At 39.0% G+C, this 22260-nt stretch overlaps 1 protein-coding gene and 1 non-coding gene across 2 annotated transcripts in view; one reads left to right on the top strand and one right to left on the bottom strand.

The window, feature by feature from the left end:
- Positions 1–22260, top strand: part of NBAS (NBAS subunit of NRZ tethering complex) — a 341977-nt gene that overhangs the window by 7824 nt on the left and 311893 nt on the right. The window contains exon 6 of the mRNA XM_069580217.1: positions 3963–4006. Within this exon, the coding sequence (XP_069436318.1) occupies positions 3963–4006 (44 nt within the window). The remainder of the gene's footprint in view (positions 1–3962; positions 4007–22260) is intronic.
- On the bottom strand, positions 21762–21833 carry TRNAC-ACA (transfer RNA cysteine (anticodon ACA)). The gene has a single exon. It is a non-coding gene; the product is annotated as a tRNA-Cys (tRNA).

Genomic DNA, 22260 nt, shown 5'->3' with positions numbered 1-22260 from the left:
TGGATAACTTTTAGGGGAGTAGCTGGAGGGTTAGCTCCCGTTGGGGCTCTGACTTCAGATCTTGAGCCTCTGTGATCATTCTTAAAACCATCAGGACAGAGATGATTGGCAGTAATGACTGCTTTTCAGAACTTCACTCTTCATTCCACATGGCTTTGATAGGCAGGGCCCTCTTCTCTAACAGCAAGAGTGAGCCTCGGGGGCACGGTGTTTTAGCTGATAATTGTTACTAGAGATGGGTTGGTACTTCCTACTCCATTTGCTGCAGTGATGTGATGTGTTTCTCTTAGAGAAATGTGTATATCGTGTGACTTCTTTATGAACAGCAGATAGTAGTCAAAATTGCCATCTTTTTCTCCGCCTCACAAAATGGAGACGTTAATGGAATGGTTTTAGTTGGTAGGACTGGAATACACATGTGGCAAAGGATTGATACTTAGGCTTGTGAAGGAGATTTTGACTAAGGGTTTCTGGAACTTGTTACTAAAAATTGTGATGAAAAGAAAAAAAGTAATTATTTGCTTTTGTAAGAGGATTTGCTACTGGATTGTTAGCATGTACAATAATATTTATAAAACGTATACAGAGGCCAGCTCTGTAGGAGTCTGCTCATGCATTTGAGACTAAGCAGTGAGGGAAGATTTCTGGGCAACAGACGTGATGGTGGTCAAGATCTTATTCGTCTGGTCTGTAATTTACAAGAGTTTTGTAACTTGGTATATTTAAAGACTTTTGAGGCCCAGAGGCAGCTGTATGAGAAAACCTTTCAGGGACTTATTCCCATTGGATCCCCTTCCCTTTATTGGTTGGGTATCCATCCTTGATGCTCCTATAATAATCAACACATTAATGATAAAAAGGTAATGCTAATGGTGTTGGGCACTGTTGTAGGTGTTTTACACGTGTTAGCTCAATCCTTGCAGAAGTCCTTTTTCTCTATTTTAGAAATGAGGACTCTGGCACAGTATGGTGAAATAATTTGCCCAGGGATTTGAAATCAGCTCTCCTAGCTTCAGTGTTCGTGCTCTTGTCTACAAATTTGGTCATGCCTTTTAGCCATCTATGCCAATATGTTTACATGTGGGTTTCCCCCAGTATATTTATGGCCTCTGCTTTGCACTCCTCCAAGGGGGTGCCATTTGTTTAAAACTCCAGTGAATGGGATCTGAAGTCTTGGCTCCTTTATACTGTGTGTTCCTTGGAGGCATGGACTGTTTTCTTTTTTTTTTTTCCCTTGCACTTGTATATTTCCTTGGATGTAATAGGTGCTTAGTTAATGTTTTAGTGGCCTGGTCTGTCAGCAAGTGGGATGGGGAAGCAGATTCTGGAGAGGATATTATGGGGCAGAGCCTATTCTCTTGTTCACGTTGGCATTCAGTTGCTTTTGTCGCAGATAGACACCCACACTTACTTTGCAGTAACCTGAGAGGAAATGTCTTTAAGCAAAGTGGGGTAGTCAGCAAAGAAAAAGGGCAAGGTAGATACCCAAAGCCAATGCTGTGACTAGTGGCTGTGCCTGAATTTCTAAGATGTTTATTCTCACTGCTCATTTGTGTCTTCTCTACCACAGTGAGGAGCACATACAACCTAAGATTGACTCCAGTAGTAATAGTAGTCGGCACTCAGTATTCAGTAAATATTTGTAGATTGAATTAGAATATGAAAGATAATTATAGTGTCTGGGGTTGTTATTCAATATTAGGAAGCGGTTATAAACAGGAGATAGTTTTAGTGGAAAACATACAAAGCTGAAACACTATAGTTGAGGAGACAGCTCTGCTATTGGCAGTGCAGGGCTAGGCTGCTGTCCCTCATCTTCAGTTTTGAAGTGAGTGGCAAAGGCCTCAATCGCATGCTCTACTATGACACTTAACCTGCTTATGTGTGGAGTTCACATGGGTGAAAAACAGTTTGTGAATTGCTACTTGTCATTTGGTGGTTATGGACTATAAGTGGTTAATACATACTTCCTCTTTTCCTAAGTATTGAAGTGATATTTTCTTATGATTATGGGCTGTTATAAATATGGAAACTGGTTAGAAACTTTCATGAAATACAATAAAAAGCATTAGAATAAGGGACTCATAAAAAAGGCACCCTTGCCTCCCCTCCTCCCAATTTGCTCAAGTATCTTAAGTGAATATATTCTGTGACGATTTGACAAAACAGATTTGTCTCCCCTCCATTCCTCCCCTTTTCCAGCAAAAAGAACAAACTATTATTTGTGATTGTATTACTTCACTCTGTGTGCTAAGTCACTTCAGTTGTGTCCAGCTCTCTGTGACCCTATAGAGTGTATCCCATCAGACTCCTCTGTCCATGGGATTTCCCAGGCGAGAATACAGGAGTGGGTTGCCATTTCCTTTTCCAGGGGATCTTCCCGACCCGGGGATTAAACCCCTGTTTCTTGTATCTCCTGCACTGGCAGGCAGGTTCTTTACTGTTAACGCCACCTGGTCTAGTTCATGGTAATTTATATGTGATGTCTGATTCAATCTTCTCTGAACTCTGAAGTTGCGGTTACTTATCCTGTTTAGTGAAAGGAAAAATGAAATCATGTTGAATATTTTGTCCAGGTTACAAGAGCTGACATTAAATCAGATTCACTTGTGAGGTCATTTCTTTTTTGTTCTAGACCATGTGGAGGGTGTATAGTCTTAATTTCTTAAGGAAATTTATTTCCATAATTGTAGCTGGATTTTGTTAATATAATTTAATAAATGGCTAAAAATCTTTGTCTTTAAAATTTGTTTTAAAGGTAATGCTTATTTTACAAATGTTAGAAAATACAGTTAAGTATTTATGAAAGAACAGCACATTTTATGGTCCAAAAGTTGTCTACTATTAACATTTTGATGTATGTTCTTTGAAATTTGTGTGTGTGTATAAACTATGTGTATATTTAGTAGAATGATACTCTGCATTCTATTTGATACCTTTTTCTTTAACTTCTGTAAACTAATACATTGTTAGCATCTTTTCATGTCACATACAATAATTATATAATATTTCATAGAGTATATGTAGCAAAATTTAATAATTAATCTCTTTATACTGGCTGTATTTTTCTTTTTCATAAATAAGACTGCATTAACTGCCTTTATCTGTGTATATCTGTAGTTATTTCCCAGGGATAACTTTATAGAAATTAAATTGCTAGATCAAATACCATGGACGTTAAAGTTTTGGATAATTGCTTATAAATTCTTTTCTAGAAGGTTTAACAGTTTTCATTTTTGAAGATATAATAATTAGGCTACTTTGGTATATATTTCAAGAATACAGATATCAAGTAGGTCATTTATATATATAAAATATATATGTATATGGTCACTTGTTAAAGCTGTTTGACTTATGAAAACAAGAGTTTTTCCCCTGATTAAAATCTGTGATATGATACTCATCAGTGGTTCTTAAGCAATCCTGTGGACTGTCTGTAGCCTGCCAGGCTCCTCTGACCATGGGATTTTCCAGGCAAAATACTGGAGTGGGTTGTCATTTCCTTCTCCAGCTTCCCAACCCAGGGATTGAACCTGGGTCTTCCACATTGCAGGCAGATGCTTTACCCTCTGAGCCACCAGGGAAGCTAACCAGGATCCATCTGTGGAACTTAAAAAAATACTTTTGCTTGGGCCCCATCCCAGATTTACTAAATCAGAGCCTTTGGGTCTAGGGTTCAGGCATCTCTATGGTATTAAAAGGCTGTGCTTAAAATCACTTAATGCTTATATTGCTATATTCTTACTGTAGCTATGTACCTAGTGAAATAAGGTTGAAAGAAAACATTGTTACCAATGAAAGTGTCTTATTTGTGGCACAGAACCTATCTGTATGAGGGAAGGAATGTCATTAAACATTAATGTTGTTTAGAGAAGTTGTCTGGTCTGTGGTGTCTTATAGTAGTACTACACAGTATTGTTATGGCAAAACTGTTGTCTTAATTTTACATATGTCTTTTGCAGGTCTGCAAAAGATGATTTTACATCTATTATTGGGAAATGTCAAGGTAAGAGTTTCCATAATATTCAAAAAATAAGAAATTCAAATTTACAACAATTAATATTTTTAAAAAATCAGAATAGATGCTATTTATTGGCAAGGATGATTATGAATTTATTAAAATAATTTTAACACATCTTAACCGATTTCTGTTTTAAGATGTGAATTTTGGAGAGAGATGAAATTGACATGTTCTACAAAACTCTTAGCCAGTTTTAATAATGTTCTTGTAAGTGTCTGTACTCTTTTATTTTGAATTGAATGCAGAAAAGCATTTATAGGTATGTCCAGAGTTGGTCAGATATAAACTAGTAAATAGTCTGGGATTTGATCATTCTTTGATACACGATTCAGCAGAAATTTACTGAGTATCATTTGTGTATATATATGACATCTTGCTGGGTTTGAGGGGTTTGATCATGAGCAAAAATGCATCAGCCTTTACCTCATGAGGCATGTGTGTGTGTGATCAGTTGCGTCTGACTCTTTTGCGACCCCAGGGACTGTAGCCCTCCAGACTTCTCTGCCCATGGGATTTTCCAGGCAAGAATATGTAGCGGGTTGCCGTTTCCTTCTCCAGGGGATCTTCCTAACCCAGGGATCAAACCCGTGTCTCTTGCAGTTTCTGCACTGGCAGGTGGATTCTTTACTGCTAGTGCCGCCTGGGAAGCCCTTCGCAAGGCATGTTCAGATATATTCTTACAGATTTTGATAAATCTGAAGGAAAAATACAGAGCAGAGTGAGAGTTTAACCAAGAGTGTGAGAGGAGATTGTTCAGAAAAAGTGACTTTTGGAGAGGAAGCTTACGAATGAGTAGAAGGTAGGAGAAGGCAGGGAGAGTGTTTTGATCTATGAGAGCTATGTGTGAAAAGGCTTAGATTTGGAAGAAAACAAGTAAGTGTATGCGCTGTTACATAAATGCATCTATTATGTTTTATTTACAGGACCTCCCCTTACATTTGTCTGACCTTGTGTTACTTTTAACAGTGGAGAGATTGTTGGAATCGTGATGATGATAACCATGGTCACGGGTGATGACAACCACTTGTGTCCTTACTGTGTGCCAGACACTGTATTTAGTGCTTCTCATGCCCTTTTCCCCATTTGCTTGGAAAAACAAGGTATACATATTTTACCTTAAAGCAGCATTCAGTTCAGTTCAGTCGCTCAGTTGTGTACAACTCTTTGCGACCCCATGGACTGCAGCACACCAGGCCTCCCTGTCCATCACCAACTCTCAGAGCTTACTCAGACTCATGTCCATTGAGTCGGTGATGCCGTCCAACTATCTCATCCTCTGTCGTCCCCTTCTTCTCCTGCTTTCAATTTTTCCCAGCATCAGGGTCTTTTCCAGTGAGTCAGCTGTTCGCATCAGGTGGCCAGAGTAATGGAGTTTCAGCTTCAGCATCAGTCCTTCCGATGAACACCCAGGACTGATCTCCTTTAGAATGGGCTGCTTGGATCTCCTTGCATTCCAAGGGACTCTCCAGAGTCTTCTCCAACACCACAGTTCAAAAGCATCAATTCTTCGGCTCTCTCAGCTTTCTTTGTAGTTCAACTCTCACATCCATACATGACTACTGGAAAAACCATAGCCTTGACTAGATGGATCTTTGTTGGCAAAGTAATGTCTCTGTTTTTTAATAATTTTTTTTAAATTAAAAAACAGCATTAGATTAAAATAATCGACAATGAAAGAGCCAGGAGAAGGGAGGCATTGATAGTTTTGAAATCTATGGAATGGGGGGAAGACAGAGGAGTCCCCCGGCTGGGCTTAAGCTCTTGGTCAAATGCACCATTGGTGGCCTAGGGCCAGTTTCCTTCTCATTATCAGCTGTTCAGATGTAAAAATCAAATGTTTTAAAAATGTTTTGAGTCCGATGTTAATGGTGATATTAATTATATTAGTATGTTAGAATTATTATTCTTGTACAATTCCATGTATGTGTGTGTGTTAGTTGCTTCGTCGTGTTGGACTCTGTGACCTGATGGTTGGTAGCCCGCCAGGCTCTGTTGGTGGAATTCTGCAGACAAGTAATACCAGAGTGGGTTGGCATTCTCTTCTCCAGGGAACCCTCCTGATCCAAGGATAGAACCTGGGTTTCCTGCATCGCAGGTGGATTCTTTACCATCTGGAACACCAGAGAAGCCCCAGTTCCATGTCTGTGCTTTGTGTTCAGTCATGTCCAACTCTTTGGACCCCATGGACTGTCTACTAGTGGATCAACTAATAAATAGAGTTGTTATGGAGTTAGCTTTATACAGTGTATTTTGTCACTTAAGAGCAAATGTGAAACTTCCTACATATTTATATAAATTCACCTTCACTTCTTGAAATCTGTTCCTTCCATTCTGTTACCTGGAGTACCCCGTTCCCTCAGTACCCTGGTCAGTGGTACTCTCATCTGTACCAAGGCAAAAATGAGGCATTTTCTCATCTTTTACCTTCCCTCCCTTCTTTCTTTCTTTGACAAAGATTTATTTTGTTGCCACCATACCAGGCACTATTATCCTAGGCACTGTGTGTATAACAAGGAATAAGATATAGGTTACCTAGATTTAAGGATTTATAGCCCATTGTGGGGGAGAGAGAAATAATTCATCGCGCTTATACTGAGTGATGCAATGGAGAACTCATCTTAATTTCACCAGGTCCCTAGAATGTTTTTAAATGACGCTTGCTTGCTGCTTGTGCACGTCATCTATCTCAGCCCTAGTTCAGGCTCATAATGTTTTTTTGATTTGGTTTCTTGCAACAGTCTCCTAACCAGGTTTTCTCCTATATGCCCTTCACTAATCCATACTTTACACTGCTTGTCAAATTGATCATTCTTCAATGAGAATTCTATCAAGATTCCCTTTAAGTCTGGCTCTGCTGCTTTCTAGATACTAACCTTGGACATGTTATTGATACTTTATGTCTCTGAGCCTCAGTGATCTGTAATACAGGCTCAAACCTGTACAAGGGGTTGTGGGGAAATGATATGAGCTTACATATGTGTGTGTATATATATATATACACACAAGTATATATATATATATATATATATATATATATATATACACACACACATCTCTTAGAATAATGTCTGTCATGCTGAGTCCTTAGGGGACATTAAGCTATTGCTATTGTGACTAGTACTGTAAGATGTGCTTAAGACCTTTCACTTGTGCTCCGTTGACTGTAGAATGCAGCTCTCATTTTCTAGTTCAGGAAATAAGACTAGCTCTAGTCTGCCTGTCTGTCCTGTGATATGGCTCTGTCATGTGTCCTGTGGTCTGGTGTCTAGTAGCTTGCGGTTTCGAGCCCATTGTGCTCTTTATACCATGGTGGTGATGGTTCTGTTAGTCTAGATGCGTCCACCGTTCCATTTAATTAATTAGCTCTCATGTTTTAGTTCAGACATCAGCTTTTCTGGGCAACCTTTTTTTCCTTGGCCTCTTCCTCATGATTTGTGCATTTTTTTCTTAATGTTTCTGTAGGACTTTTTGTACCTGTATCATTGCACTTAGCCTAATCTCCTTTCCTTTTTCAATTGTTGGTTTGCTTGTGTGATTCCTGATTAGATTGAAGGCAGGGTTTCTCTGTTACTGAACTTGGTTTTTTTTTTTGTTTTTTTTTTTCATTCGTAGTGCCTAGCGTGGTGTCTAACACATAGTAGGCACACAGCTTTTGGCCATATCAAGTGGATAATGGTATTTGGTAACTACTAAAATGATTTTGTAAATGAATCTATGAACATAGTGTATTTCCTTGTTTCTTGTGAGTTAATTTTGTAAGTTCATATGTGTATGTGTATGTATGTACATACACACATATATGTATGTATTTTGTATATTATACACATATATATTTTGTATAATTTATATTATATGAAATATATTTATATATAATTATATATAAAATAAATAATATATAAATATATAAAATATATATTAATTATATATATATTATATATAAGTTTGTGGGTAATTATAATACTCATGGTTTTTTTTTTCTTCAGCCATGGACTTTATTGTTTGAATATTTGCAATTATTATTCTATACACAGATGTTACTTTCTTACAAAACTCTGTATTCCATATTGCTAGGTCACTTCACTCTTCATTTTATGTCACATTTCCATCAAGAACTATTTCCCCAAATCACAATCTGCCTGATTGTGTGTTGTTGTTCAGTTGCTAAGTTGTGTACGACTCTGCAGTGCCATAGACTAGCCCACCAGGCTCATCTGTCCTTTAGATTTTCCACGCAAGAATACTGGAGTGGGTTGCCATTTCCTTCTCCAATACTCGTGTTTTTTATTCCTTTTGTACACAAGTGTGTATACATACCACAATTAGAACTATAAGGATAGATAAGAAGCCATGTTTACTTAGTATCTTTCTGAGAATAATAGAAGGTGAGTAGTTTTTGTGACTTTCTAAAACTTCGGGGTTCCAGGTTTTTCTCAATTTGCTTTGTATAGGGTTTTCACCAGCACTGAAGTGGACCACGTTTGGAGTAAAGAAAGTATAAGGATCAAGAAGTTCCTAGAATAGTTGGGGATATTCAGTTACCTTTTCCCTAGTGATTCCCTCTTGTTGCGTTGGGGCTTGGGGACCATGTGGTGGGCTTCTGAGAAGTGTGCTCAGAATCTAGGAGTGATCTAGACACTCAGGGCCCCTTTGAGCTTTGACATTAGACCCTGCTCTGAGTCCATAAGTAAACCAAGAAATCTGTGAGTTAACATGAAAATGGGAAGATAACCCTTCTGTATTTCAGACAGCTTGTAACATTTGTTAGAGCTTTTACTGTGTATGGGCCGGTACCTGGTGGCTTAGCTGGTAAAGAATCTGCCTGCAATGAGGGAGACCTGGGTTTAACCTCTGGGTTGGGAAGATGCCCTGGAGAAGGGAAAGGGTATCCACTCCAGTATTCTGGCCTGGGAGAACTCCATGTAGTCCATGGGGTCGCAAGGAGTCGGACATTACTAAGGGACTTTCACTTTTCACTCTGCCGCATACAGTTAATGTGGCAGCATGAATGAGATAATAATGCTTTGAGAACTAATGTTTTATTTTGTTGGCTTCTGAATGTGTGAATTTATGACTTTAATGCTGCATTAATGGCTTCTTTCCATTTCATATAATGTGAGGTAATGATCATTTGCTTATCATCTAACTCATCTTTATGGGCATAACTCTCATCTGCCAAATGATGTTTCCTGTGTATGCCTGGAGAGAAGGAGCCAGATTGTTGTTACCGCATTTCTGAAACTCACAGTAGAGTCTGCAGACTGAAATAGGAGCTATTTGGTTCCACTTCAATATTTTTCAGTTATTGTTTGATAAAATATATGCTATTTGAGGATGTTTTAAATGTGGATTGCAACTTGTTTTGGCTGTGTTGGCCAGGACATAAATAGTAATTTCATCTTCTCTATCTTGAATAAAGACTTAAAAATAGCGCATGGAATTAGACATTTTTATAGCTATCCTATGTTAATCAGGAAATTTTTCTCATGTTTCTGAGTTTGAGATACCATAACCCAGAGCTTCCTGAGCAGCAGCTTGCCTAGATGTATGTGGGCTGAGATCCCATCAATTGCCCAGTGGCCTGGTGGCCCTCTGACAGCGCAAGCTCAGGCTGGTTGCCTCCAGTTTCCAGCAGCCTCATCTACTTACCCATAGGTGCCATGCTGTTGTTGTTTAGCTGCTAAGTTGTGTCTTACTCTTTGTGGCCCCCATGGACTGTAGCCCTCCAGCTCCTCTGTCCATGGCATTTCCCAGGCAAGAATACTGGAGTGGGTTTGCCATTCCTTTTTCCAGGGGATCTTCCCAACCCAGGGAGCAAACCAGTGTCTTCTGCATGACAGGCGGATTCTTTTTACCACTGAGCCACCAGTGCCATACAAACACGATAGTGTATGTGTGTCTTGATAGGAAGAATGTTGGGAAGCATAGACCGTTTGAAGCGCCCTGGTTTTGAAATGAAACATTTTTCTGTTGAATTGTGTGATTCAGGAGCCTCAGCTTATATAGCTTTTTAAATTTGTTTTCATGAATTTTAATAATTTTTTTCTTATTGACAAAACAGTACGCATTCTCAGTACAAGTTTTAGAAACTAAGAATGAGCAAAAAGTAGAAAATAAAGATAAGCACATCATCCAGAGATCCGTAAGACTAACATTTCATGATCTGTTCTTTCAGATTTTTTTTCTCTAAGTATTTTTACTGTAGATATGTTCTATGAAAGTAAAAGTTTTATAATCTATTTTCTTCATTTAAAGATTGTTTAAGTCATCTAGGTTGAAATTCAAGAAGAATTTCCCAAAGTATCTTTTTAAATTTTTTTTGTTTTTTTACTGGATAACTTCCTGTGTTAGGACATAGGTCTCCCAACTACCCAAATTATGCAGAAAATGCCCATGTATTGGATCTCTGAGCAGTAAGTACCCCAGTGTTGTACTTGATTTCAGCAGCAAGGTAGAACATTCAGTAGGCTTCTGTGTAGATAATTGTTTATAACAGATAGCATGTTATTGTTACCTGTCTTTGCCACTGGAGATATTGGTTTATAGATTTTTATTTGGGTAATGGTTTTCTGGTTTACCACTGGAGTAGTGCTGGTCTCAAAATATGACTTGTCAAGTGTTCCCTTTTGTTTTCTGTAAGACTTTGTGTTCAGTTCAGTTCAGTCGCTCAGTCGTGTCCGACTCTGCGTCCCCATGGACGGCAGCGCACCAGGTTCCCTGTCCATCACCAGCTCCCAGAGTTTACCCAAACTCATGTCCATTGAGTCGGTGATGCCATCCAACCATCTCATCCTCTGTCGTCCCCTGCTCCTCCTGCCCTCAATCTTTCCCAGCATCAGGATCTTTTCAGTGAGTCAGCTCTTCATATCAGGTGGCCAAAGTATTGGAGTTTCAGCTTCAACATCAGTCCTTCCAATGAACACCCAGGACTGATCTCCTTTAGGATGGACTGGCTGGATCTCCTTGCATTGCAAGGGACTCTCCAGAGTCTTCTCCAACACCACAGTTCAAAAGCATCAATTCTTAGGTGCTCAGCTTTCCTTATAGTCCAACTCTCACATGCATACATGACTATGGAAAAAACCACAGCCTTCACTAGACGGACCTTTGTTGACAATGTCTCTGCTTTTTAACATGCTGTTTAGGTTGGTCATAACTTTCCTTCCAAGGAGTAAGCGTCTTTTAATTTTATGGCTGCAGTTACCATCTGCAGTGATTTTGGAGCCCCAAAACTAAAGTCTGACACTGTTTCCACTGTTTCCCCATCTATTTCCTATGAAGTGATGGGACCGGATGCCATGATCTTCGTTTTCTGAATGTTGAGCTGTAAGCCAGCTTTTCCACTAGCCTCTTTCACTTTCATCAAGAGGCTCTTCAGTTCTTCTTCACTTTTTGCCATATGGGTGTTGTCGTCTGCGTATCTGAGGTTATTGATATTTCTCCTGGCAATCTTGATTCCAGCTTGTGCTTTCTGCAGCCCAGCATTTCTCATGATGTACTCCGCATATAAGTAAAATAAGCAGGGTGACAATATACAGCCTTGACATACTCCTTTTCCTATTTGGAACCAGTGTGTTTTCCATGGCCAGTTCTAACTGTTGCTTCTTAACCTGCATACAGATTTTTTAGGAGGCAGGTAAGGTGGTCTGGTATTCCTATCTCTTTAACAATTTTCCACAGCTGCTTGTGATCCACACAGTCAAAGGCTTTGGCATAGTCAGTAAAGCAGAAATAGATGTTTTTCTGGAACTCTCTTACTTTTTCGATGATCCAGCAGATGTTGGCAGTTTGATCTCTGGTTCCTGTGCCTTTTCCAAAACCAGCTTGAACATCTGAAAGTTCACGGTTCACGTATTGCTGAAGCCTGGCTTGGAGAATTTTGAGCATTATTTTACTAGCATGTAGAATTGGAATAATTTCCTAATTGTTTGGTAGAATTCACCAGTGAAACTAGAGTTTTGTGGGTAGGTTTTTATTGATAATTCTTAATTAAAACTTAAAAATAGATATAAGGTTTTTAAAAATTTAAATTTCCTCTTCTTTTAACTCCCATCTTTTATGGAATTTCCCTCTATATTTTACTATATATTGGCATAAAGTTGTAATGTTTCTTCGTTACCTTTTATTTTATGTCAGATCTGCAGTGATGTTCTTCTTTTAGTCTTGATACTGGTAATTTGTGTTCCCTTTTCTCTTGGTCAGTGAAGCCAGGTTTTTATCAGTTTATTAATATTCAATAAAAATAGATTTTGGTTTCATTTTCTATTCTCCTGATTTTTGCTCTATTTCCTTTCTTCTATGAGATTTAATTTGCTTATATTTGTCTAGATGGAAGATGGAAGTTTAGATCATTGAGTTTAAATCTTTTTTCTCCTTAAGCGTTTAAGCTTGTGTTAATATAAGCATTTTTGTTATCTCATTTAATTCTCTTGGGATTGAAGAACATATTTGATATGATTTTAACCTTTTAAATTTATGAAAGTTTGATTTATACATAGCAGCATATTGTCTGTCTTCAAAAGAATTCTGTCTTCAGAATTTGATTATTGCATATGGGGTGCTGCTGCTGCTGCTGCTAAGTCACTTCAGTCGTGTCCGACTCTATGTGACCCCACAGACGGCAGCCCACCAGGCTCCCTCATCCCTGGGATTCTCCAGGCAAGAACACTGGAGTGAGTTGCCATTTCCTTGTCCAATGCATGAAAGTGAAAAGTGAAAGTGAAGTCGCTCAGTCGTGTTCGACCCTTAGCGACCCCATGGACTGCTCCCCACCAGGCTTCTCTGTCCATGGGATTTTCCAGGCAAGAGTACTGGAGTGGGGTGCCATTGCCTTCTCTGATATGGGGTGCAGATATTGAATATAGTGGTGTATAAGTGTTAATTACATTGAACTGGGTGTCAGAGCTGTTCAAATTTTTATATATACTAATTTTCTATCTAGTTGTTCTATCAGTTCCTGAGAGAGGGTTGACGTTTCCAAATACAATTGCATATTTGTTTATCTTACCTTTAGTTCTATCAGTCTTTATGTATTGATATTTAGGGGTTCTAGTTTTTAGGTATCTGCACATATTATTTTATTGTTTTCAGGAAATGGCTTCTTTATTGTGATGGAATATCCCTATTTCCAGGAATACTCTTTGTCTAATATTATTCTATTTTGTCTAATAGTATTACAGTTGAATTCTGTTTTGGTTGATATTATAATTGCTCTCGCTTTTTTATGATTAGCATTTGCATGACATATCTTTATCTCCTCTTCTGCTTTTTTCTGTGTATCAATAAAATGTACATCTCTTGGTCTTGTAGAAATCATATAACTTGAGTCATGCTTTTATTTTCAGTCTGACAATTTCTGTCATTTAATTGTAATGTTTAGGATATTTACATTTAATGAAGTTACTGAGCTGGTTGGGGTTTACTGTCTTATTTTTCTTTTTTTTAAATTATTTTTTAAAACATAAATTTATTTATTTTAATTGGAAGCTAATTACTTTACAATATTGTATTGGTTTTGCCATACATCAACATGAATCTGCCACGGGTGTACACGTGTCCCCTATCCTGAACCCCCCTCCCACCTCCCTCCCCATACCATCCCTCTGGGTCATCCCAGTGCACCAGCCCCTAGCATCCTGTATCATGCATTGAACCTGGTCTGGCGATTCGTTTCACATATGATATTATACGTTTCAATGCCAAAATTCTCCCAAATCATCCCACCCTCTCCCTCTCCCACAGAGTCCAAAAGACTGTTCTATACATCTGTGTCTCTTTTGCTGTCTTGCATACAGGGTTATTGTTACCATCTTTCTAAATTCCATGTATATGCGTTCAGTTCAGTTCAGTTCAATCGCTCAGTCGTGTCCGACTCTCTGCGACCCCGTGAATCGCAGCACGCCAGGCCTCCCTGTTCATCACCATCTCCCGGAGTTCACTCAGACTCACGTCCATCGAGTCAGTGATGCCATCCAGCCATCTCATCCTCGGTCGTCCCCCTTCTCCTCCTGCTCCCATCCCTTTCCAATGAGTCAACTCTTTGCATGAGGTGGCCAAAGTACTGGAGTTTCAGCTTTAGCATCATTCCTTCCAAAGAAATCCCAGGGTTGATCTGCTTCAGAATGGACTGGTTGGATCTCCTTGCAGTCCAAGGGACTCTCAAGAGTCTTCTCCAACACCACAGTTCAAAAGCATCAATTCTTCGGCACTCAGCCTTCTTCACAGTCCAACTCTCACATCCATACATGACTGCAGGAAAAATCATAGCATTGACTAGACGGACCTTAGTTGGCAAAGTAATGTCTCTGCTTTTGAATATGCTATCTAGGTTGGTGATAACTTTTCTTCCAAGGAGTAAACGTCTTTTAATTTCATGGCTGCAGTCACCATTTGCAGTGATTTTGGAGCCTAAAAAAATAAAGTCTGACACTGTTTCCACTGTTTCCCCATCTATTTCCCATGAAGTGATGGGACTGGATGCCATGATCTTTGTTTTCTGAATGTTGAACTTTAAGCCAACTTTTTCGCTCTCCTCTTTCACTTTCATCAAGAGGCTTTTTAGCTCCTCTTCACTTTCTGCCATAAGGGTGGTTTCATCTGCATATCTGAGGTTATTAATACTTCTCCTGGCAATCTTGATTCCAGCTTGTGTTTCTTCCAGCCCAGTGTTTCTCATGATGTACTCTGCATGGAAGTTAAATAAGCAGGGTGACAATATACAGCCTTGATGTACTCCTTTTCCTATTTGGAACCAGTCTGTTGTTCCATGTCCAGTTCTAACTGTTGCTTCCTGACCTGCATACAGATTTCTCAAGAGGCAGGTTAGGTGGTCTGGTATTCCCATCTCTTTCAGAATTTTCCACAGTTTATTGTGATCCACACAGTCAAAGGCTTTGGCATAGTCAAGAAAGCAGAAATAGATGTTTTTCTGGAACTCTCTTGCTTTTTCCATGATCCAGCAGATGTTGGCAATTTGATCTCTGGTTCCTCTGCCTTTTCTAAAACCAGCTTGAACATCAGGGAGTTCATGGTTCACGTGTTGCTGAAGTCTGGCTTGGAGAATATTGAGCATTACTTTACTAGCATGTGAGATGAGTGCAATAGTGAGGTAGTTTGAGCGTTCTTTGGCATTGCCTTTCTTTGGAATTGGAATGCAAACTGCCCTTTTCCAGTCCTGTGGCCACTGCTGAGTTTTCCAAATTTGCTGGCATATTGAGTGCAGCACTTTTACAGCATCATCTTTCAGGATTTGAAATAGTTCAACTGGAATTCCATCACTTCCACTAGCTTTGTTCGTAGTGATGCTTTCTAAGGCCCACTTGACTTCACATTCCAAGATGTCTGGCTCTAGATTAGTGCTCACATCATCATGATTATCTGGGTCATGAAGATCTTTTTTGTACAGTTCTTCCGTGTGTTCTTGCCACCTCTTCTTTATATCTTCTGCTTCTGTTGGGTCCATATCGAGCCCATCTTTGCATGAAATGTTCCCTTGGGATCTCTAATTTTCTTGAAGAGATCTCTAGTCTTTCCCATTTTGTTCTTTTCCTCTGTTTCTTTGCATTGATCGCTGAAGAAGGCTTTCTTATCTCTTCTTGCTATTCTTTGGAACTCTGCATTCAGATGCTTATATCTTTCCTTTTCTCCTTTGCTTTTCGCCTCTCTTCTTTTCACAGCCATTTGTAAGGCCTCCCCAGACAGCCATTTTGCTTTCTTGCATTTCTTTTCCATGGGGATGGTCTTGATCCCTGTCTCCTGTACAATGTCACGAATCTCATTCCATAGTTCATCAGGCACTCTATCTATCAGATCTAGGCCCTTAAATCTATTTCTCACTTCCATTGTATAATCATAAGGGATTTGATCTAGCGGTTTTCCCTACTTTCTTCAATTTAAGTCTGAATTTAGTAATAAGGCGTTCATGATCTGAGCCACAGTCAGCTCCTAGTCTTGTTTTTGTTGACTGTATAGAGCTTCTCCATCTTTGGCTACAAGGAATATAATCAATCTGATTTTGGTGTTGACCGTCTGGTTATGTCCATGTGTATAGTCTTCTCTTGTGTTGTTGAAAGAGAGTGTTTGCTATGACCAGTGCATTTTTTTGGCAAAACTCTATTAGTCTTTGCCCTGCTTCATTCCGCATTCCAAGGCCAAATTTGCCTGTTACTCCAGGTATTTCTTGACTTCCTACTTTTGCATTCCAGTCCCCTATAATGAAAAGGACATCTTTTTTGGGTGTTAGTTCTAAAAGGTCTTGTAGGTCTTCATAATACCGTTCAATCTCAGCTTCTTCAGCATTACTTGTTGGGGCATTACTTGGATAACTGTGATATTGAATGGTTTGCCTTGGAGATGAACAGAGATCATTCTGTCGTTTTTGAGATTGCATCAAAGTACTGCATTTCAGACTCTCTTGTTGACCATGATGGTGACTCCATTTCTTCTAAGGTATTCCTGCCCGCAGTAGTAGATATAATGGTCATTTGAGTTAAATTCACCCATTCCAGTCCATTTTAGTTCGCTGATTCCTAGAATGTCGACGTTCACCCTTGCCATCTCTTGTTTGACCACTTCCGATTTGCCTTGATTCATGGACCTGACATTCCAGGTTCCTATGCAATACTACTCTTTATAGCATCGGATCTTGCTTCTATCACCAGTCACATCCACAACTGGGTATTGTTTTTGCTTTGGCTCCATCACTTCATTGTTTCTGGAGTTATTTCTCCACTAATCTCCTGTAGTATATTGGGCACCTAATGACCTGGGGAGTTTCTCTTTTGGTATCCTATCATTTTGCCTTTTCATACTGTTCATGGGGTTCTCAAGGCAAGAATACTGAAGTGGCTTGCCATTCCCTTCTCCAGTGGACCACGCTCTGTCAGACCTCTCCACCATGACCCGCCTGTCTTGGGTTGCCCCACAGGCATGGCTTGGTTTCATTGAATTAGAGAAGGCTGTGATCCTAATGTGATTAGATTGACTAGTTTTCTGTGAGTATGTTTTTAGTGTGTCTGCCCTCTGATGCCCTCTTGTAACACCTACCATCTTACTTGGGTTTCTCTTACCTTGGGCTTGGGGTGTTTCTTCACGGCTGCTCCAGCAAAGCACAGCTGCTGCTCCTTACCTTGGACGAGGGGTATCTCCTTACTGCCGCCGTTCCTGACCTTCAACGTGGGATAGCTCCTCTAGGCCCTCCTGTGCCTGCGCTGGCTTACTTGAGTCCATATAATAGGCTCCAGTTTCATCCACCTCATTAGAACTGATTCAAATGTATTCTTTTTAATGGCTGAGTAATACTCCATTGTGTATATGTATCACAGCTTTCTTATCCATTAGTCTGCTCATGGACATCTAGGTTGCTTCCATATCCTGGCTATTATAAACAGTGCTGTGATGAACATTGGCGTACACGTGTCTCTTTCAGTTCTGGTTTCCTCGGTGTGTATGCCCAGCAGTGGGATTGCTGGGTCATAAGGCAGTTCTATTTCCAGTTTTTTATGGAATCTCTACACTGTTCTCCATAGTGGCTGTACTAGTTTGCATTCCACCAACAGTGTAAGAGGGTTCCCTTTTCTCCTCATCCTCTCCAGCATTTATTGCTTGTAGACTTCCGGATAACAGCCATTCTGACTGGCGTGAAATGGTACCTCATTGTGGTTTTGATTTGCATTTCTCTGATAATGAGTGATGTTGAGCATCTTTTAATGTGTTTGTTAGCTCTCTGTATGTCTTCTTTGGAGAAATGTCTATTTAGTTCTTTGGCCCATTTTTTGATTGGGTAGTTAATTTCCCCTTTCATACTTGTTAGCATTTGTCTTACATATTGTGGTGCTCCTATGTTGGGTGCATGTATATTTATATTTGTTATATCTTCTTCTTGGATTGATCCTTTGATCATTATGTAGTGTCCTTCTTTGTCTCTTTTCACAGCCTTTGTTTTAAAGTCTATGTTATCTGATAAGAGTATTGCTACTCCTGCTTTCTTTTGGTCTCTATTTGTGTAGAATATCTTTATCCTGCCCTTCACTTTCAGTCTGTATGTGTCCCTTGTTTTGAGGTGGGTCTCTTGTAGACAACATATATAGGGATCTTGTTTTTGTATCCATTCAGCCAGTCTTTGTCTTTTGGTTGGGGCATTGAACCCATTTACATTTAAGGTAATTATTGATAAGTATGATCCCGTTACCATTTACTTTATTGTTTTGGGTTTGAGTTTATACACCCTTTTTGTGTTTCCTGTCTAGAGAAGATCCTTTAGCACTTGTTGGAGAGCTGGTTTGGTGGTGCTAAATTCTCTTAGCTTTTGCTTGTCTGTAAAGCTTTTGATTTCTCCTTCGTATTTGAATGAGATCCTTGCTGGGTACAGTAATCTGGGCTGTAGGTTATTGTCATTCATCACTTTAAGTATGTCTTGTCATTCCCTCCTGGCCTGAAGTGTTTCTTTTGAAAGATCAGCTGTTATCCTTATGGGAATCCCCTTGTGTGTTATTTGTTGTTTTTCCCTTGCTGCTTTTAATATTTGTTCTTTGTGTTTGATCTTTGTTAATTTGATTAATATGTGTCTTGGGGTGTTTCACCTTGGGTTTATCCTGTTTGGGACTCTCTGGGTTTCTTGGACTTGGGTAATTATTTCCCTCCCCATTTTAGGGAACTTTTCAACTATTATCTCCTCAAGTATTTTCTCATGGTCTTTCTTTTTGTCTTCTGGGACGCCTATGATTCGAATGTTGGGGCTTTTAACATTGTCCCAAAGTTCTACGAGATTGTCCTCATTTCTTTTAATTTGTTTTTCTTTTTTCTTCTCTGATTCATTTATTTCTACCATTCTATCTTCTACCTCACTAATCCTATCTTCTGCCTCCGTTTTTCTACTATTTGTTCCCTCCAGAGGGTTTTTGATCTCATTTATTGCATTATTCATTATATATTGTGTCTTATTTTTCTCTTTGTCCCACCTCTTCTCTGTTCCTTTTAGCATTTTTTCTGGGATTTACAGTGTACATTTAAAATTTAATTATGCAGTGTATATCTGTTCCCTCCTACTCCTTTGTACTGTTTTCTAACTTTTTAAATAAATGTTAAACCTCTACAGTATATTATTATTTTTTTGTCATCTAACTAAGGAATTAAACAAGGATGGATCTCTTATTTTTTCTTCTATTTTCCATCTCTATTATTTTCAACTTTTTCTTTTTGTGAAAGTTTCCATTTGATAGTGTTTCTCTTCAACTTGAAGTCCTTATTTAATAGTTCTTATAATGCAGGTCTGTTGATCTGAAACCATTTTTGATTTTTGCCTTCCTTTTTGTAAAGTATCTTCTCTGGATATAGAATTCCAGGTTGACTGTTTTTTTCTTTCAGCTCTTTAAAGATGTCATTGCATTGTTTTGATGAGAAATTAACAGCCATTTCTATTACTGTTTTCCTGTAGGTAATGTCTCTTTTTTCCAGCTGTTTCTGAGATTTTCTCTTTTTCACTGATTTTAGAAATTTGACTATCATATTGTTGCAGGAATGGGGACCTCTTCCAGGGCCCGAAACTGGGCTCTTGTCAAACGCTCGGAAATGAATTGTCCGAGGAGACATATGTGCCGACAAAGCAAGAGATTTTATTGGGAAAGGGCACCTGGGTGGAGAGCAGGATGGTAAGGGAACCCAGGAGAACTGCTGTGTCACATCTTGCAGTCTCGGGTTTTATGGTGATGGGATTAGTTTCCGGGTTGTTTTTAGCCAATCATTCTGACTCACAATCCTTCCTGGTGGTGCATGCCTTGTTCAGCCAAGATGGATGCCAGAGAGAAAGATTCTGGGAGGTGGTTGGACATGTGGTGTCTCCTTTTGACCTTTCCCGAACTCTTTGGTTAGTGGAGGCTTATTAGTTCCATGTTCCTTACCAGGACCTCCTGTCATAAAACAACTCATGCAAATAGTTACTATGGTGCCTGGCCAGGGTGTGTGCGCTTCCCCTAACAATAGACTTGACATCATTTTTCCACTTTATCTTCTTGTAGCTCCATTAAGCCTCTAAGATCAGTGGATTTGTAGATTTCATCACATTCACAACTTTATGGAGGTTATTTAAAATACAAATAAAGTTTTCTAACTCAATCTCTTTCCCCTCTTCTGGCACTTATAGATTGGTTGTGATTATTCCACTGGTTACTGATATTCTATTAATTTTTTCTGTTTTCCCCTCTCTGTTTTAATTTATGTATTTTATTTTGTGAAGTTTTCAAGGTATCAGTTTAAACTTCTGTTTAATGTGCTTTAAAGTCCATCCAATGGATTTTCCATTTCAGGTATTACCTTTTTCATTTCAATAATTTGGCATTTATAGTTTCTGTCAGATTCTTTTGATTCCCTATTTATTCGGTTTGTTTATACTTTCCTTTGTATCCCAAAATATATAATAGCTATTTTGAAGTCCTTGTCTGCTTATTCCTCGATAAGTATCATTTCTGGGTATATTTCTATTGACAGGTTTCTTTTTCTTTTCATGATGAGTTATGCTTTCCTGCTTCACATACTTTACAACTTTAGATTATATGCTCAACGTTATGGGTGCTGTGTTATAGAGTGTCTGGTATTTGTTATCTTTTCCTAAGAGTATTGCATTTTGTTTTGGGGAGTTAATTTCTTTGTGGATTGGCTTAATTTTTTAAGACTTATCAGTGTTGTAGGATATGGTTTACAGTAGCTTTTATTTTAGGGTTAGATCAGTTCTACTTTAAGATGAGGCCTGTCCAGGATCTCTTAGAAATGCTCAAAGTGTTCAGTGAAGTCTCTCCATTGTGGCTAGCTGGAACTTATTACCATTTCAGATCCTCCCCAAGATCTGATAGTCGTTCTCTGTCCGATACTCATCCTCTCCAAGTGTGTGCAAAGTTGTTTGGCCAAAGACCCAGGGATTCCTCTCTGCAGACTTTCAGCGTTCCTTTTCTGCCTTACCCACTTTCGTCTGGAAGGTTGCCTTGCGGATTCTAGTCAGCTTAGTAGCTCTAAACTCTAACCTTCATCGCAGTTCGGTGAGACTTCATGTCCCGTCTGAGGTCTCTCTTCATACATCGTAGTGGAGAAAGTGCTTCTTGGCAGATAGCGAGGGTGAGCCTGGGTCTCACCTCATCCGTTTCCCTTTCTCCCTGTCATCACATCTTGTCTTGCTTGTAATAAACCATCTGAAAATAATTCTTTGCCATATTTTTTTTTTATGCTGGGAGGCCTAATCTGAAACTAGTTACTCTGGTTTTTTTTTTTTTTCTTTTAATTACAAAAGCAGTACATAATTGTAAAAATTCAAATAATGAAGAATTTGAAAAGTAACAAGATTGTATTATCTTAATTTGCATTCTTCATAGAATGTGAACCCCATTTTATCTATCTGTTTCCCTATTTGTGGAAGTTTAGGTGGTGTACTGTGGCTTATTTTTTTCTTTCTCCTATCTTTGTCCCCTTCCCCTTCTAACAATGCTGGAAAAGACATCCTGTTTGTCCGTGGGTATAGTATGCAAAATGTAGCTACTGCTGGGTTTCCTTCCTGAAAGTTATACTTCCTACAACCAGGTAAAAGGTATGAGTGAAGCCATTCTTTTTCCAACATCAGCACCATGAGTGAAAGTGAAGTCGCTCAGTCGTGTCCGGCTCTTTGCGACCCCATGGATTGTAGCCTACCAGGCTTCTCAGTCCATGGGATTTTCCAGGCAAGAGTACTGGAGTGGGTTGTCATTTCCTCCTCTAGGGGATCTTCCCGACCCAGGGATCGAACCTGGGTCTCCTGCATTGTAGGCAGACACTTTACCCTCTGAGCCAGCAGGGAAGCCCGAGCTAGTTAAGAGTACCTGATAAAAAAGTCCTTCCTTCCAGGTTGGAGACAGTCCCTTAAATTATGTCTTTCTCCAGTCCTGGTTGCAGATTATGAGGCATCTGATCTTCATCCAAAAATACATTACTGAGATAAACTTCAGAAACAAACTTAGGGTGTTCTTTAAGAATTCAATTAAATTTTACATTAATATTACGTAATAGCAAAGAACTATCCAAGAAATGAGTCTTACTACCTCCATTGGTAGACCTCCATTAACAAACTGGGATTTAACATTTATTAAACATCTTTTTCTCCCTAAAATTACCCTCATTTTAATCAAATATAACCAAATTAAGTGCTTACAAATCAAATAATTCTAAATTAAACAGTAAATTCCAGGTTCATGTGAACTGGGAAATATTCTGTATTAAATACCTGA

This window comes from Ovis canadensis, chromosome 3 (assembly GCF_042477335.2).
Source record: "Ovis canadensis isolate MfBH-ARS-UI-01 breed Bighorn chromosome 3, ARS-UI_OviCan_v2, whole genome shotgun sequence".
Lineage (NCBI taxonomy): Eukaryota > Metazoa > Chordata > Mammalia > Artiodactyla > Bovidae > Ovis > Ovis canadensis.
Note: the sequence above shows the minus strand (reverse complement) of the source record. Positions and strands in the feature narration are given on the sequence as shown.